The 14,898-nt window shown below is 37.5% G+C and overlaps 1 protein-coding gene across 1 annotated transcript in view; it reads right to left on the reverse strand.

The window, feature by feature from the left end:
- Positions 1 to 7,816: 7,816 nt before the first annotated feature.
- LOC103766346 (roundabout homolog 1) overlaps positions 7,817 to 14,898 on the reverse strand; it is a 57,359-nt gene continuing 50,277 nt past the window's right edge. Inside the window, exons 19-21 of the mRNA XM_029961443.1 lie at positions 11,587 to 11,895; positions 10,115 to 10,317; positions 7,817 to 9,504 (exon numbers count right to left, since the gene is read on the reverse strand). Coding sequence (XP_029817303.1) covers positions 9,490 to 9,504; positions 10,115 to 10,317; positions 11,587 to 11,895 — 527 coding nt within the window. The 3' untranslated portion in view covers positions 7,817 to 9,489. The remainder of the gene's footprint in view (positions 9,505 to 10,114; positions 10,318 to 11,586; positions 11,896 to 14,898) is intronic.

Genomic DNA, 14,898 nt, shown 5'->3' on the forward strand with positions numbered 1-14,898 from the left:
CTGTAAATCTCACCACAGTATCAGCTCCATGAACAACTAGATTTGGACAGAGCATTCCATTTGTGTTTTTATAAGTGCCGAGATAACGAAATCTACATTTCTCTCTCTTTCTACTGGAAATAAATTTTATTGGATATCTCAGGTTTGCATTTATTTTGCTTTGTTTTTATTGACATCACCTTGCGGTGAGCTACCAGAACTTTCAGTGGTCAATATACACAGTCAGGCCTTTTTCTTCCTCACTGCTGTTTACAACCGATGAATTTCCAGCATATAATGGACACTCATTTTAATTCCTAAAAGCATGACCTTGCATAGTGAACTGCTTAATTTCATGCTTTTCCTGATGCTCCAGTCCTCAAGGTGACCCACTGCTCCTCCATAGCGACAATTGCTCACAACTTTCGCGATCAGCACATTTCATTATCGGACTCCTGCTTTTGTGCCAAGCACTTTAATGAAAATATTAAATAAGGCTGTCCCAAAAATTGATCCTCAAGGGGCTCCACTAATAGTCTCAGAATATCATTAGGCCTTACATTTTAATACTAATTACATTGTAGTGTTTACATTAGGGCAGCGATGCCAGACTCAATGCTCTGCTCACACAGGGCCCTTGTCCAGAGGAGTCAACCACCTGAACTGAAAAGACAAATGGGGAGATGGCCTGGGAGCAGCATTCTGCTGTTTTGAGAGGGCCAAACTCTAGACATTGTTATGGCAGCTGTAATGAAGATTGTTTAATAATATAACATTGTTTAAAATTTAGATTTCCGCTACTTGCAGACTAAGAGGGGTGGAAAAATATCCTGCTATATCTTACTCAGCTACAAGAACGATGATCTGAAGTTTGAAGAAAACTGAAGTTTCTAAGCAGCTGGTTTAGGAAAGGAAAAGTGATAAAGACACTTTGCTGCCCATTATAATGCTTGAAGAAATATTCATAATATTTTTTGGATGTTCTTCACAAATCTGTCAAATAAGGCTTCTGAATGAGATTCCTAACCATTTAATAGCAATATTTTTCAATATTTGTTTCAGTATTTACAGGAAAAAATTATGCCACCTTTCACCAACACAAAATTAGTTTGATGACAATAACCAGAATCTGTGAAGAACTGTTTGCTTCTGATTGTTGAAGTATTGCAACCAGAAAACACTTAAGGAAAATTCCACTTATATTTTTCGTCTTGGTTTTCCTTTGATCCTTTATATAAATTTATGGTAATATCTGAATTGATTTATTTAAAAAATTGATGAATTGAATCATATGCTTTGTTAAGAACTTTGTCAGTATATCACTGATAGCAACAAAATTTTACCATTATCAGCTGGACTAACATCCTTCATAGTTTACTATCAACAAGAAGTATAAAGCAACTGAAATTAGTACATATGTGTTTTCCTGGCACTTGGAATTTGCATTTTGCCAATGTGGGTATGATGTCAAAACATAGTGACAGTGTGCATGCATCCAAGAAAGCAAGCCTACAAGCAGTGAGCATGAAACAATAAAGAGTATCCACAAAAAAAATCAATTATTTTGTTTTCCTTTTCCTTTCTGTAGTATAGATTTATTGCACTTCAGTGGACTGGTTAAGTAACTAAATAGAAGCTCTCCAAAAGCTATTGAGAAAACATCCTGACTGATTGCAAGGCAAAACTGACAGAAGTGCTACTACTACTTATGGCTTATACAGAAACGTTCATATTCAGAGTGCTTGACAGACATTAAATTAATCCCACTGTATCTTAATTCTAATTGCCACAGGGATTCAGACTGTTCCGAGGCATATCTGCTGCAAAAGTTAAGTGTCTGTAGCACCCTTCTACTGCAGGAAATACAGTTAAGCTCTTGTTTGTTATTTCAGTGAGAATATTCCTTCAAGGTTCTTTTCCTACATCTTAAGATGGGGCTCAGACGAGCTCATTGGTATCTTGTTGGCACAGCCTTATTAATCTGTCAGTCGTGTAAAACATGGATGTAGCTGAAATTTCTCATTTGAGAGTTTTATGATGGTTACTGTGGTAGTAAAAAATGGCAATCTCACCTGTTATTTTTTTATTTTACTCCTAAGTTTTCATATACAATAAAGTAGGAACATAACAGTCTTTACATGTTCTCCTGCAAAGGCAAAAAAATCCACCAAAACAAACCACAAAATACTTTTAAGCGCAGTTTCAAACCCTCTCTTCACCTCCCTTTTAAAACCTCAAATTTTAGATTCAGTACGTTCAGTACATCAGTTTCTGACCAACTCCTTTCCAAGCACTTACACACTCAATCAGCTCATCTTGGATCAGAGTGACAGGAAGACCGAATGTTTTTGGGCTTGACAAGCCGACTTCTTTCATGGTCCGAGACTAATATTCTGGAAAGAACGATTTCTTCAGCCCCTGTCACCTTACATCTAACTTCATTTGCACCCAACCTTCTCCCTGGAGCACAGTGGACAAATTCCTGTGAAAGCTGGAGGAGAAGTACATATGCACAAGCGGATGGAAGCAAGAACTGTACGAGGTGCTGCATTCCCAGCACATCAGAAGGCTGAGCTTGTATTTGTGACATTTATTAATGCGGAACAAAGGAAAACACTGCAAGACTTCAGAAACTGAACATCAGCACTCTGCTAGCCTTTCTTAGTGATTTTGATAAACTCTCAGAAGTGCTACATAGGCAGGATAGAGTGTTTGTAGCGTGTGCCCTGGAATTACTGCCTGTCTTTATCATGGACAGCCAAAGTGAGCTCTCAAGGATTAGGCTCACAATGAAGACTTGGTTTTTGGTGTCATGCTACTATGCAGAATTTTAAAGGAAAAATTAAAAATTCTCCCTGAAGAGGAGCATTTGCAAAGTACTCACCAAAGGCACAGATGTGCTCAACAAACAGAAAGGGTTTTAGCATCCTGTACACTCTGTGACAGTTTTTGTAGAAAAGGGTAAAATTCAAGTGAAAAGAATGTCAAAATGCAAGCATAGAAGGGCAGAAAAGTTTAGGTTACTGAACAAATGTACGTTCTTTTCCTTTACATCTTGTGCACATAAAGCTAGTGATGACTCTTATGAAGTCCTGCAAAGAATTCAACCTACCATAGCAGAAGCATGATAATATACGTTTCTCTCCTAAATGGATCACATAAGAGTGAAGTTAGCTCCAGGAACAGATCAATAGATCGATCGATCTATCTAGCCATTTGGCACTCATGAATTGTTTCCACCTGCCTAAATGGATTTTGTTTCCTATAAGACTGGACTCCATTGGCACCTTGCATTGTTATGCTCTCTCTACAATTATTTCAGGGATTAGTATCCAAGAAATACAGACTTTGGGATTACAATTGCTTGTAAATTTTAACCTGTCTGTGCCATCAAATGCTGCCACTTTTGTAATACCATTAACAAAGGCTATGCAAATTAACATTTTGTTTCTATTTTAATTAGTATTAGTAAGGTGAGTGATCAGTGGGGCAAAGACTTAGCACACTGCTGATAAGATTGTGGCAGGACCTAGTTCTCAGCTTCACTTTTTTTCAGTCTTTTATGAGACATGAGGAACTGCACTGTTCTTTACTTGCCTCAGTAGAGTGCAATTTCTTTTACAAACATCTTTTTCAGGAATATAACAAAACCTTTGATTCTGTGACAATTAACATAGCATAAATAAAGGTTCTTGGTCATTATTTTCATGCTATCCAAGTGCTTTTCAAATACCATTTGCTGAAAGCGGGGTGGAGGTTTTTTTAAAAAATTTATTTATTTTGCTTTGTTTTGCTTTTGTCCTTCTATGCATCAAAGCCCATAAGGGCTTCTTTACTGTTATCCCTTGCTGCTGACTTTGAACTATATCTGTGCTTTAAGACTGTGGGAAGCCACAGAATAAAAGTCAATACTAAGTAGTTTTATTCTATATTTCCTGATGTTGCCTTTGCTAAAAATATCTTAGGCCTAAAAAAAAAAAAATAATCAATAAACACTATTTTTATCATCATGGCTTTGATTGTCATGCTCCAAAAAAAAATTGTGAAGAGCAATTGGCTCCACTTTATGCCAGATAGAGAGACTAGAACTGAGTAGGTCCCATTCTCATCACATCATGTGACAAGCAGGCTGAATACCAAGGTGAATTAAACTTCCACTTTTCTCTTCTGGTAGCTTAAAATGAGGCCATTTGGTGTATATTTAGCAAGGACCCTGAACAAAACAAGCATGTAGCAAAGATTTCACTCTTCTTCCAGTGTTCTTTGCGCTGTGATGGCTATTGTTTGCCATTCCATAAGAAGGTAATTTACTTCCAGGACAGTTCACTTCAACAGTATTTTTGCCATTAGCTTCAGTGAGACTTGGGTTCCTCAGCTTCTCAATTTTTCTTTTCTCTTTATATCCCTTGATTCTCCCTCTCTAGTCTGTCTTCCTGCTTTATAGCTTTTCATAGAGACTGGATTCCAGTTTCACCAATTCTTTTTCCTCTTTCTGAATAGGATGGGATTTTTTCACATCCACAACATGGACATAAAATGTAAAAGGATCCTCGTTTGCATGGTGTCATCTCTAATTTTTGACTGTTTCTGTGATCCATAATTCAGTGGCTTGATAAAAAGAAAGTGGCAGTTTAAGAAATAATGTTCCTAATCTTCAAGTGTTTCACTGTCACTGACAGCACAGTGACAGTGTGCTTTTATGAAGACCATATTTACAGGCAGCAGAGAAATCATCATACACAATGAAAAAAAAACCCTGAAGAAAGTCAAACCTGGATAAACGGTTCACACTGAGATCCACAGTTGTTGTCAATTTTAAAGATTCATCATGTGACTTAAATTCTTCAATTTGCAGTTAGTTCAATACAAAATGATGTTGAAGGGCACGCCCAGGCAGGATGAAGTCCATGACAACACTGGAGTTACTCCTGTGAGTAGACCTCAAACATCCATGAACAAGTTCACCTTTCATCTGAGTGTTTGGAACAGAATCTTAGTTCCCAACCTTAATCTCAGACACATGAACACACACGAAAATCTGCATTTGCAGATACCAGTATCTTCCTGTGTACACACTAAACATACTATAATGCTTCTCCTATATGTAAGTAGTAGGACTTTCTTTGTAAAGAATTTTCATTTGTAATATAAGCAAAACCAATGTATAAAATAATTTTCTCCACTTGCAAATAGACCCTTTAATTAATTTGTAAGCTTCACTTCAGGGATATAGTACTTTTAATTTCTAATAGCTGGTTCTGTTGCTGACAGTTAAGAATTCTTTTAGGAGCTGTGCATCCAGAGGTTGAAGGTTAGCTTTTGAAAAAGCATATTGCAGAACAGATGCTATGTTAGGCAGATCCTACAGTTTTCCCATGTAAGTTCTCTGTTCCTTAAGTTTATTGAAAGAAGATGATTATGGATAAGTACAGAAGAGAATGTCGAAAGCAAAACATTCTGTAAAATTACATTCTAACTAAAGCAGTAAGCTAACTAGGTGGGTACTGTAACAAATAGTTGGCTCTGGAACACAGGAAGTGAGCTGATAGACAGATTAAATATATTTGGAGTTAAAATATGGAGTTGAAGCTTATTATATTGCCTGGGTTCCATGATCAGTTACAGCTAACCTACTCCTGTACAATTTTTTGCAAATACAGATCTAGGGCATATTTACATTACCCTAAAATAAAACCACTCTACTGTTAATGCTTCAGACTAATTACTCATTGGAAAATAAACTGATAAATAATGCTACAAATATAGGCAAGGCACTTTCTAAAATTTTATAAATATTATTTTTGACATCTTTCATGGTATATGAAAGACATATTACTTTGCATAAAGTCAAACTTAATAGGAAGTCATACAGGATTTCACAGGACACACAGCAAGAAAAAATAAAATGTCTACACCCACTGTATTAACACAGCACACAAAAGTTATGCATTTTCTAGTAAGGTACTTGTTTTCTTCAGGTATAGAGCACAAACAAAACTTCTGACTACTACTTCTTTTGTTGTGTTGGCTTTTCAATCACTTCATAATTCTTTAGGTAATGTAGCTATGCACAGATGACTTTGTTTTACTGTACCTGAATGCCAAAGACTAAGTAAAGTGTGTCTCAATACCGATGAACAAGAGTTATAATTTTAAAATCAAGCTTGTGCATACTTTATCTTAATTGCATTGGTTTTGGTATGACCACAGTGCACAGAGGACCCAGTGTGGGTCAAAGAATCCTTGACAACTCTGCCACACACTGTCTCAAGACTCTGCTAATAATAGGTGAATGCAATCACAAAACAATCTAAATAACTTCTTAGGGAACTCCATCAAAAAATTCATAACAACTTAATAAAAACCTCACAGGGCAACATTTCCCACCTACCACTGTTTGAAGTCAGAGCTTCACCTGGAGTCTGACTTCCAGATATTGGCTGGGGATCCAGTGTGTGGTTTCCAGTTGGTCACCGTGCCAGTAAAGAATGGAGTGCCTTACCTGTTATTTCAGGCATGCAGCACCAGTGTTTCTGTGCAGATACACCTTAGAGAGGTCTACACACCACAGCTGCAACCAGATCCCAGTTCTGTAATGCACCACAACACCTTTGACAGTGGCTTAAGCTTCTGTGCCAAGGGTTGACGTGCTCAGAGACATTTCCTTGAGCTCCGCCTTGTTCCCCACACCCTGCTGTGGCAACAAGCTTGAACCCAAACCAAGAGGCTGTTTCCTGATGCCAGGAAAGACATTCAGCTGTGCCCATGAAACAACCTCTCCTCCCTTCTTCCTCCAAAGGAAAGGTGCAGGCCAGATGGGTATCTCCTGTGGCACATTCCAGGCTCCGGGCTCCTGTCTGGATAACACTGGCTTTAACACAGGGGGAGTCTGAATTCAGACACAAGGACTGAAGACATCACCAAAAAAAGCAACACAGAAAGGTTACACATATAACTTATTCTACTTAATACCTGCTTCAAAGCTACAATTACAAATAAAAATTATACTTGAGGCTTATTAGCTGTCAAGGCTCTAGCAGTGTTCTGTGGGAAGTCAGGGGTGCTGTAGTACACTGCAGCACCTTAGGATCTAGCTACAGCCTCTTTAAAACTCTCGGGAAAGGCAGTCAAAGGAGGCAAAAATGTTTTTTTGAATAAAAGATACAGTGGGGTTTTTTTGTTTGTTTGTTTGTCTGTTGTTTTTTTTTTTAATGGAACATGCTGGTTATCTTTTTTCTCTTTTCCTCTCTCTCTCTCTCTCTTTTATTTTTTTTTAACTAGGGTGACAGGAATAGGATAAGGAAAAGCAAGAATGGGGTGATCAATAAGAGTACAGGCTTCTGAAAATACAAGAGCCAAAAAGGGACAATCACCTGCCTGGATGTGATCCACAGCAGGACTCTGTCAACCACAGGATGGCTACAGCCCAGCAGGACAGCAGGTAGGTAAGAAAACTTGCATTTGTGCAGGTCCCAACAAACATACGACTCATAATATTCACTCTCTCCACTTATTTGGCCTTTGCAACAAATGTGTCTCACCCCTGAGGTAAATGATTTTGTTGGTACAGATTTTTGTCATCAGCTCTCTCTGGAAACTGGCAGGCTAAGGGAAGTTTTCATTATCACAGTTCATGAAGCGCCCAGAAATCAGATCTTTAAGGCAATCAATTGTAATTATGTAAAATCTTAGGCTGCATCCAGCTCTCCCACTTTGCTCATGCTACTGTAACTGCATGATTTCAGTGGAGCAGATTCTGACTCTTACCAATAGAAATAAGATGAGAGTTGCCCCTAAAATTATGTTTCAGGGAACACAAGAAACTATGCAAGAAAGATAATGTATTTGAGAACATTTTTAATAAATAATGTGACAAAAATTACTTTTCTGATTATTGGATCCTCAGTATGCAAAATTATGGCTAAAATATGAGGTTTCTTACATGAACATAATGAAAACATTAATCACATGGATTTTTCCTTTAGTACTGCACACCCTTTCTATGGAACCTTTCTTTAAAAATTAGCTAAATGAAAAATTTCAGTCCTCGGTAAACACCAAAACACTTTTTTTTTTTCTTCTTTTTTTTTTTTTCCATTGGGGCTAGTCCTGATAGCTGTCAATAAACAAACACACATTTTTCCATTAGCACCAATGACAAAGAAATTTTATAATTACAAAAAAGATCATAAAATCTACAGACAGAGGACATCATTTGGCAAATTCAATGCAACTAATGCCTCTATTTCAGCTTTAATGATAATCCAATGTTGAGAGAGGCCACAGAAAAATTGGTAATTTTCTGTAAGTCCAGGAAAAGTGAGAAGTGTTTTGATTATGGCCCACATTTACATTTGCTACTTTACCGTCTGTCATCATTCAAATATTCCAAATACAAACATAGAGCATTAACAAAAAGATGAAAATATCCCAAACAAATGCTTAACATTTTCAATAAGACAAAAAAAAAAGGTTAATAGTTACAATGGTTTACAAACAAAGTCTAGTGATTGTGCTTTTAAAACCAAAAAAAAAAAAAAAGATAAGCAGTGCATTACAAAAAAATTCATCGCCAAGATCAAACAAAACTTCTTTAAGTGGCACTTCTTCTTTAAGGTGAATTGACACAAGTAGAGGTCTGAGATTTGGGCCAGTAACAGTTGATGATATTACCTAATCATTATTAAAAATGTCCATTGATTTTCTTTTCATAAGCACTGTGGAAACTGAAAATTAGAAAAAGTTTCAGATAACCTTGCTCATGCTATGATTAGGCAAACAGCAATCACATTGGCTTACCTCCTGCCTATCCCAAAGGACATTTTTAATAAGAATGTACTTAATGATGAAAATGGAAAGACAAATCAAAGTACCACAGGGGATTTAAAATGAGTACATATTTACAATAAGAGCCACATCATCCCAAATTAATTTTACTTGCATTCGTCAAACTGTATCATCTGCAGAAGGTTAGCAAGAGACTGGCAGAAAACAAGACACACAGTCTGTATTGGAATGGCAAGGTACCATTTGCCCTGACTGCAGATGAAACCCCAAGAACCAAAGGATGCTCTGCAGGATGCTCACTTTGGGGATCTTTTTAATCACCGGCTCACTGGTGTGCCGGCAGTGCACTGAGCACTGCCTCGCTGGGGAGAAACCCTGGGATCCCAGGCTCTGGAATTCCCTTCTGTTCTACTCCAGAAGCAGCAGCTGGCCCAAGTACCACGAAGAGCAGCTGACCTGCCTTCTCGGGCAGCGAAGGGGATGCGCTTTAGCGTTACGGAACAGGCAGGGGCCGTTCCTAGTAAGGAGGGCTTAGAAAGAAAGAGTAAAATAAAAAGAACTAGCAATCTGATGGCATGAAGGAAAAAAAAGGAAAAATTGTACACTCTGATTGCACTGAACATTATTTCTGGCGTCAAACATCATCAGACTTGAGGCATCTTAAGTGATTTTTTTTTTTTCTGATCAGATTTTAAAAGCCTGTTACAGTACATGTCGCTGTCTTCAGCTTTCTGTTTCCTGTATTAAAAAAAAAAAGAGGACATAAATTACTACATGTTAAATTTTACTTTTTAAAATTTGTTTTACGTACCTCTTAGAGATTTGCTACCTTCACATGATAATTACTACTTTTAATTACGCACAGCAGCGTGACTGTATGTTGGCCACCCTTTCTACAATCAGGATTTAAATTGAATTAATATCATTAGGCAGGAAAAAAAAAAAGAAAAAAGTTCATTTATCAATATCTGAAAAAATACAGAATGATAAACTATTAAAAACTGTGAAAGGTGATGTCAGGGTGTTCTTAGATGCTCTAGTTCTTTATTTTCACTTTCAAAAGAATCTGGATAAGGTAAAGTGCACTTTAAAATAATGTATTTCTGCAAGTTCTATTCCATAAGTTTTAGTGTGTTGACAATTATATTGTGCTCTATATATATTATTTGGTTTTTATGGTTTTGACACATTCTTAAAGTTTATTTTCTTGAGTTGGGCATAACTTTAATAGACAGATAAATTTTTCTGAACAGAAATATTTCTGGTTCAAAAGTGTTTTTTCTTGGCATCTGTCTAAACACAGAAAATAGCCTTATTCTGTCATCTTCAGCATTACAACTGCAGTTACCTCCATCTCTTCTTCTTCTTCCTCTTCTCCTTGTTCATACGCTCCCAGTACTTGCATTTCCGCAACATTCCTTCGGGCTAGATTTACTTGATCTGCCCTCTGTCTGCCTCCTGATCCTCTTGACGACATAGAGCTGGAGGAGCTGGGATCTCTAGGATTATTTGATGTTGGAAACGTTGGTCTAGAATATGGCAGGATGTCCTCTGTATAATTAAATGCATACATTGTTATGGTTACAAGCCCAGCGATACCGTGAACCTAAAATTTCTGCATGCAGTTGATCTATTTTACTTTTTATGATTCCCAGGAGGTTTAAAGTGATGCCTGAAAGGAATATGAAATACACTGTTTCCATAACAGCATTATAGAAGCTTTCTTGAGGAAATTTATAGTATTTACACGGTAACATTCTCCACAGAAAAATTAATTCATGATTACTGTCCACTTCATTTCAATTTAGGATCCTTGCTCTATGTTCTACAGGAAAATGAAAAAAACACTCCTTGTAGTATATTTTCCATATGACTGAGTAGGAGGAAATGACAATATATGTATGATACAAGGAACTCATTCCATATAAATACTGGAACCTGCATTTTCTGGACTGAATTTGAACCACAGTTAGTGGTCATATTTCAAAATTTCAGCATCATCCTCTATGGTAACCTTCTAATAACTTTTCTCTATAGCAATTCACCGTAACCAAACTCTTACTCATGTGTCCATTGAACCAACTTACTACCCAATCACCCCTGATATTACCCATGGATACCTGCAGGTAGCAAGGACCAGGCATTTGTATCAATCTGTGTTGAAAGTCTTAGTGAACACTTGGCAAGTCCCATTAATCATGTTCCATTAATTAGTAATCTTACCAACTTCCATACACAAGAGATTATTTTGATTAGATCTAACTCATACAATGCCATGTCAGTTATAAATACTAAAATTAGTGCTTGACTATTAGGGCTTTCTTATGCTTTAAGCAGGACTAGGTATTCTGCTAGTCCTTTTCTCCTTTGCGAATAGGCAAAATGGGCCAAGGGCAGATTCTTCAGTAGAAAAGTTAAGTATCTGCTTTACAGATCTCTATCTGACTTTACTCAGTTCCCTTATAAATGAGATAATAATCAGACAGATTAAATATAACTAGACTATAAATGTATAGGTAGGAGCAAGGACACTGATCCTTACAACTCTCAAGGAATATTTCTGTTCGGGCTTCCTAAGCATTAGCTTTAATACATGATGGGTCTAAGGACAGTAAGATAGAAAATCTGCTTTTCCTAAGCTTGTATTTCCATTTTACCCTAACAAGAACCTGTGGTGTGACCTAAATTAACACTGTATAATCACAATAAAATGGTGGCAATTCAGCAGACCTAACTTCACTTCAGCAGCCTGAGAAGAGCTGGCCTGTTCCCTGTGATCAGCACCTAATACTTCAGCAAACCCAGGGCAGGCAAAACAACCTTGAAGAAGATGAGTTTTTGCTGGTGTGCCGTCTCGTTTTGGTGCTTTGTTTCCTCGCAGTTTCCCGTCGCTCTGCTGTTCCTGGGGTTCCCTCCGCTCCCCCGAGTTCGTCCGCACGTCCGAGTGCTGCCTCCCGTCCATCCCGTCCCTCCCCTTGTAGCTGGCTCCTTTCCTTTCCGCAGACCTGTCTGTCCTCGCCTCTATGGAAGCAAGTTTTGGCAGCATGACCGGCCGCACCTCCAGCTGGGATTTGGACTGGGCCGTCGGTGATTTTATAGCCGGAGGTGGCACAGGAGGAGGTGGCAAGTCTGCAGAGTGGAAAGAGAATAATGATTATGATGACATCGTACACCAGCGAAATTAAGACATAATATTTAACTTGAACCGAAGAAACAGATGCCCTGTTTACTTTCAGCCCCCCCTCTGCCCTCCTCTCTCCACTCCAAAAAATGTTGTTACTGTTCAAACTGCGTTTCTGAACCTTAACCTCAGAAAACACAAAGTAAGACCTCTCACTGCCTTTTCAAATCACGATATTTTCTTAAAAATCACTTACCAAAAACTGCAATAAACTTTAAGCACATGAATATTAACATGTTAGTTATGAATATCAACACAGAATTAAGGATACTAACATGATATCGCTGATATTTATCATTTTTGCTAAGTCTATTAAAGAGCACAGCAGCTTGTGCTATAATTGCTCAAGATCTTCGGTGTAGTGAGCATTAAAGCAAGCTAGCTGGGGTCTAAGAATGTATATCAGATCCACTACTGACATACATAAGGATATTTATATATAATTATATATTAATTATTGAATTTTTCTTTCAAAATAATAGGTTAAACTAACATATATGTCCTTGATGCCTGTGGGTATGTCATGAGATGTTAAAAAAAAATAATACAGTCAGCCAATGAAGTAATAAGCTCTCAGGAAGAACAAAAAAAAAAAAAAAGAAAAGACACACAGGACTTTAGAATTTAGTTTCTTAAATTAGCACACCTTAAGGGGTTCTAAAATTCTGAATATTTTAAAATACTATTTATAAAGCATGCCTATATTTTACTTTGTTGTATTTCTCTATTCCTGCATTAAGACATAAAACTAGAATGTGCAAATTGTTTATCAGGATTCAACAGTGCTCTGTGGAATATAAAATGCGAAGAAAAAATATAGAAGTCAAGCAAGGAAGCTACAACACAAAAGCAGTTCACAACAAAGCTGTAGGAACAATTCACATGGATATAAGAGAACTGGTTAAAAAAGGTGAGATGACATAGACATTTCTGAGGTTAATATTCTCAAGTGAGATTGTTAAAAAAGACAATAATAGCACTATTAAAAAATGTAACTTCAGCATTTTATAATACCATGCATTCATTCTTTCTACTTCCAGAAAAATCTTGGAGCAGCTGTGTTTTTCAGACACCATTACTATATATACAGCTAATTCTCAGTCTATTCAAGAGAATTTTTCAACCAAAATTTAACTAAATTGGGCCAAAAATAAAGGTAGTACTCCTGAACAAGAAAAAATAGGCATCTAACATATACATATCAATTCAGATGATCCTTGTGGGTCCCTTCCAACTCAGGGTATTTTATGATTCTATGAAAATAATTTCATTTATGGAATGGGAAATATATAGATTATAGACTGCAATATAAAAAGGCAGATCTCTGGGCAATGGGCTGGACTTGTTTATCTGAGGAAACTAAAACTGAAATGGAGACCCAACTTCTGACTCAGTAAGATATGAAATACAATATATTTTGGCAGGAAAGCACAGAATTGGTTATGTTGCATTCTTTTGTTATCCATAACTGCTTAGACATGGTTTACAGAGGTAACCTCTGCTCAGTACACAACCTTAGCAATGTAACTTTGTAATTCCAGCCATTGGAGTAGCACTCAGACTACCTCTCCTAAAAGAGCCCTGTGAGGTCCTGCCACCAAAGAGCAAACCAAACCACTTTCACTGGGCTGCCCAGTCCCGCAGATGCAAATTTGGATTTCTGGATCCCAAGGGTCCACAGAGAGGTCCATGAGATCTTAAGTGTCAATACCTGCTGCAAAAAGTGTTGGTCTGGAGAAGTACATAACCCTCTACAATTCAACAACTATGCTAAAATTTGTGTGAAGCCTGACTGAGACCTCAGAATAGTGTGTAATATGTTCCTTGAAAGCCCAGTGCATAAGGCCACGTCAGCTCCAGACTTGTAGCAATTAAAGAATTTGGACAAGATTTAAAAAATAAGATAAAGTCTGTATCAGGCTGTGGAGATTCAAACAATGTTTTCCTTTCCGAGGAAAACTTTGCTCTCACAATATTCCTTCTCTCAGAAGAGGATACACTGATTCAGAAGTGGATGAAGACACTCAAACCCAGAAGTGTAGGCTTCTGGAACCACAGCTGTTCACGCAATGTCCTGGGTCTCACATGCCCCATTCACTGTCTCTGTTATAAAGTTACCAGAGCACTGAAGAGCCATTCTGCTGAGCCTGCTGATGTAAAGGGAGTGTAGGTACTTAACATCAGCCTTTTCAGCCACCCCTGGAGCCAGTGTCCAACAAGTGTGGCACGGCAGGGCACTGGCTGAATACCAAAGAGAAGGAACAGCATCTTTCCTGTAGCCTATAAAACACAACTTGGAACAAACTACTTTATTCAAGAATTCTATCCAGCTGCACAGGGCAAGGAACAAAGTGGTGTTAAATCTTGACTATGGAAAGGAAAGATGCATCGATATAAAAAGTTTCATAAACCGGCAGCAGCTCTATGGTACAGCAATAACTAAAGAAAAGTGATATTCTCTTTTGAGAACGTTTTTGCAACCTGCAGGGAAACTATAAAAATCTTCATTATAACACAGTACTTCTCGCTGAGAAGAATCCTTTACAGAGGAAAAAAAAAACCCTTTTCAGAGGTCAACACCATTACACCCCTGTGGTATTTATTTTAACAGCTCAGATCACAGAGAAAATCCAGATTCAATCTGCCTCCTCGAGTACAAACTGGCACACTCCTTATTAAAAGCAAAATGGAAGCTTCCATTGTAAGGAATAAAAAGTAAATCACAAAGCAACATCAAACCAATATCAAGAACTCAGAAGTATTTGTTAAAGGTCAGCTGTGCTCACATGTTTAATTCATGTCATGTATTACTTGTACTGCTTCCCATGTAACTCAAACAATTAATGGATGCCATTTCATAGCACAGTCTACAGGAGAAACCTTCCAGATATGTCTTTTGAAAGGAGTGATGATAATTTTCTAAATGAGAACATATACAGGAACCATGGGAT

This window comes from Manacus vitellinus, unplaced genomic scaffold (genome assembly GCF_001715985.3).
Source record: "Manacus vitellinus isolate BGI_N305 unplaced genomic scaffold, ASM171598v3 scaffold_34_pilon, whole genome shotgun sequence".
Classification (NCBI taxonomy): Eukaryota; Metazoa; Chordata; class Aves; order Passeriformes; family Pipridae; genus Manacus; species Manacus vitellinus.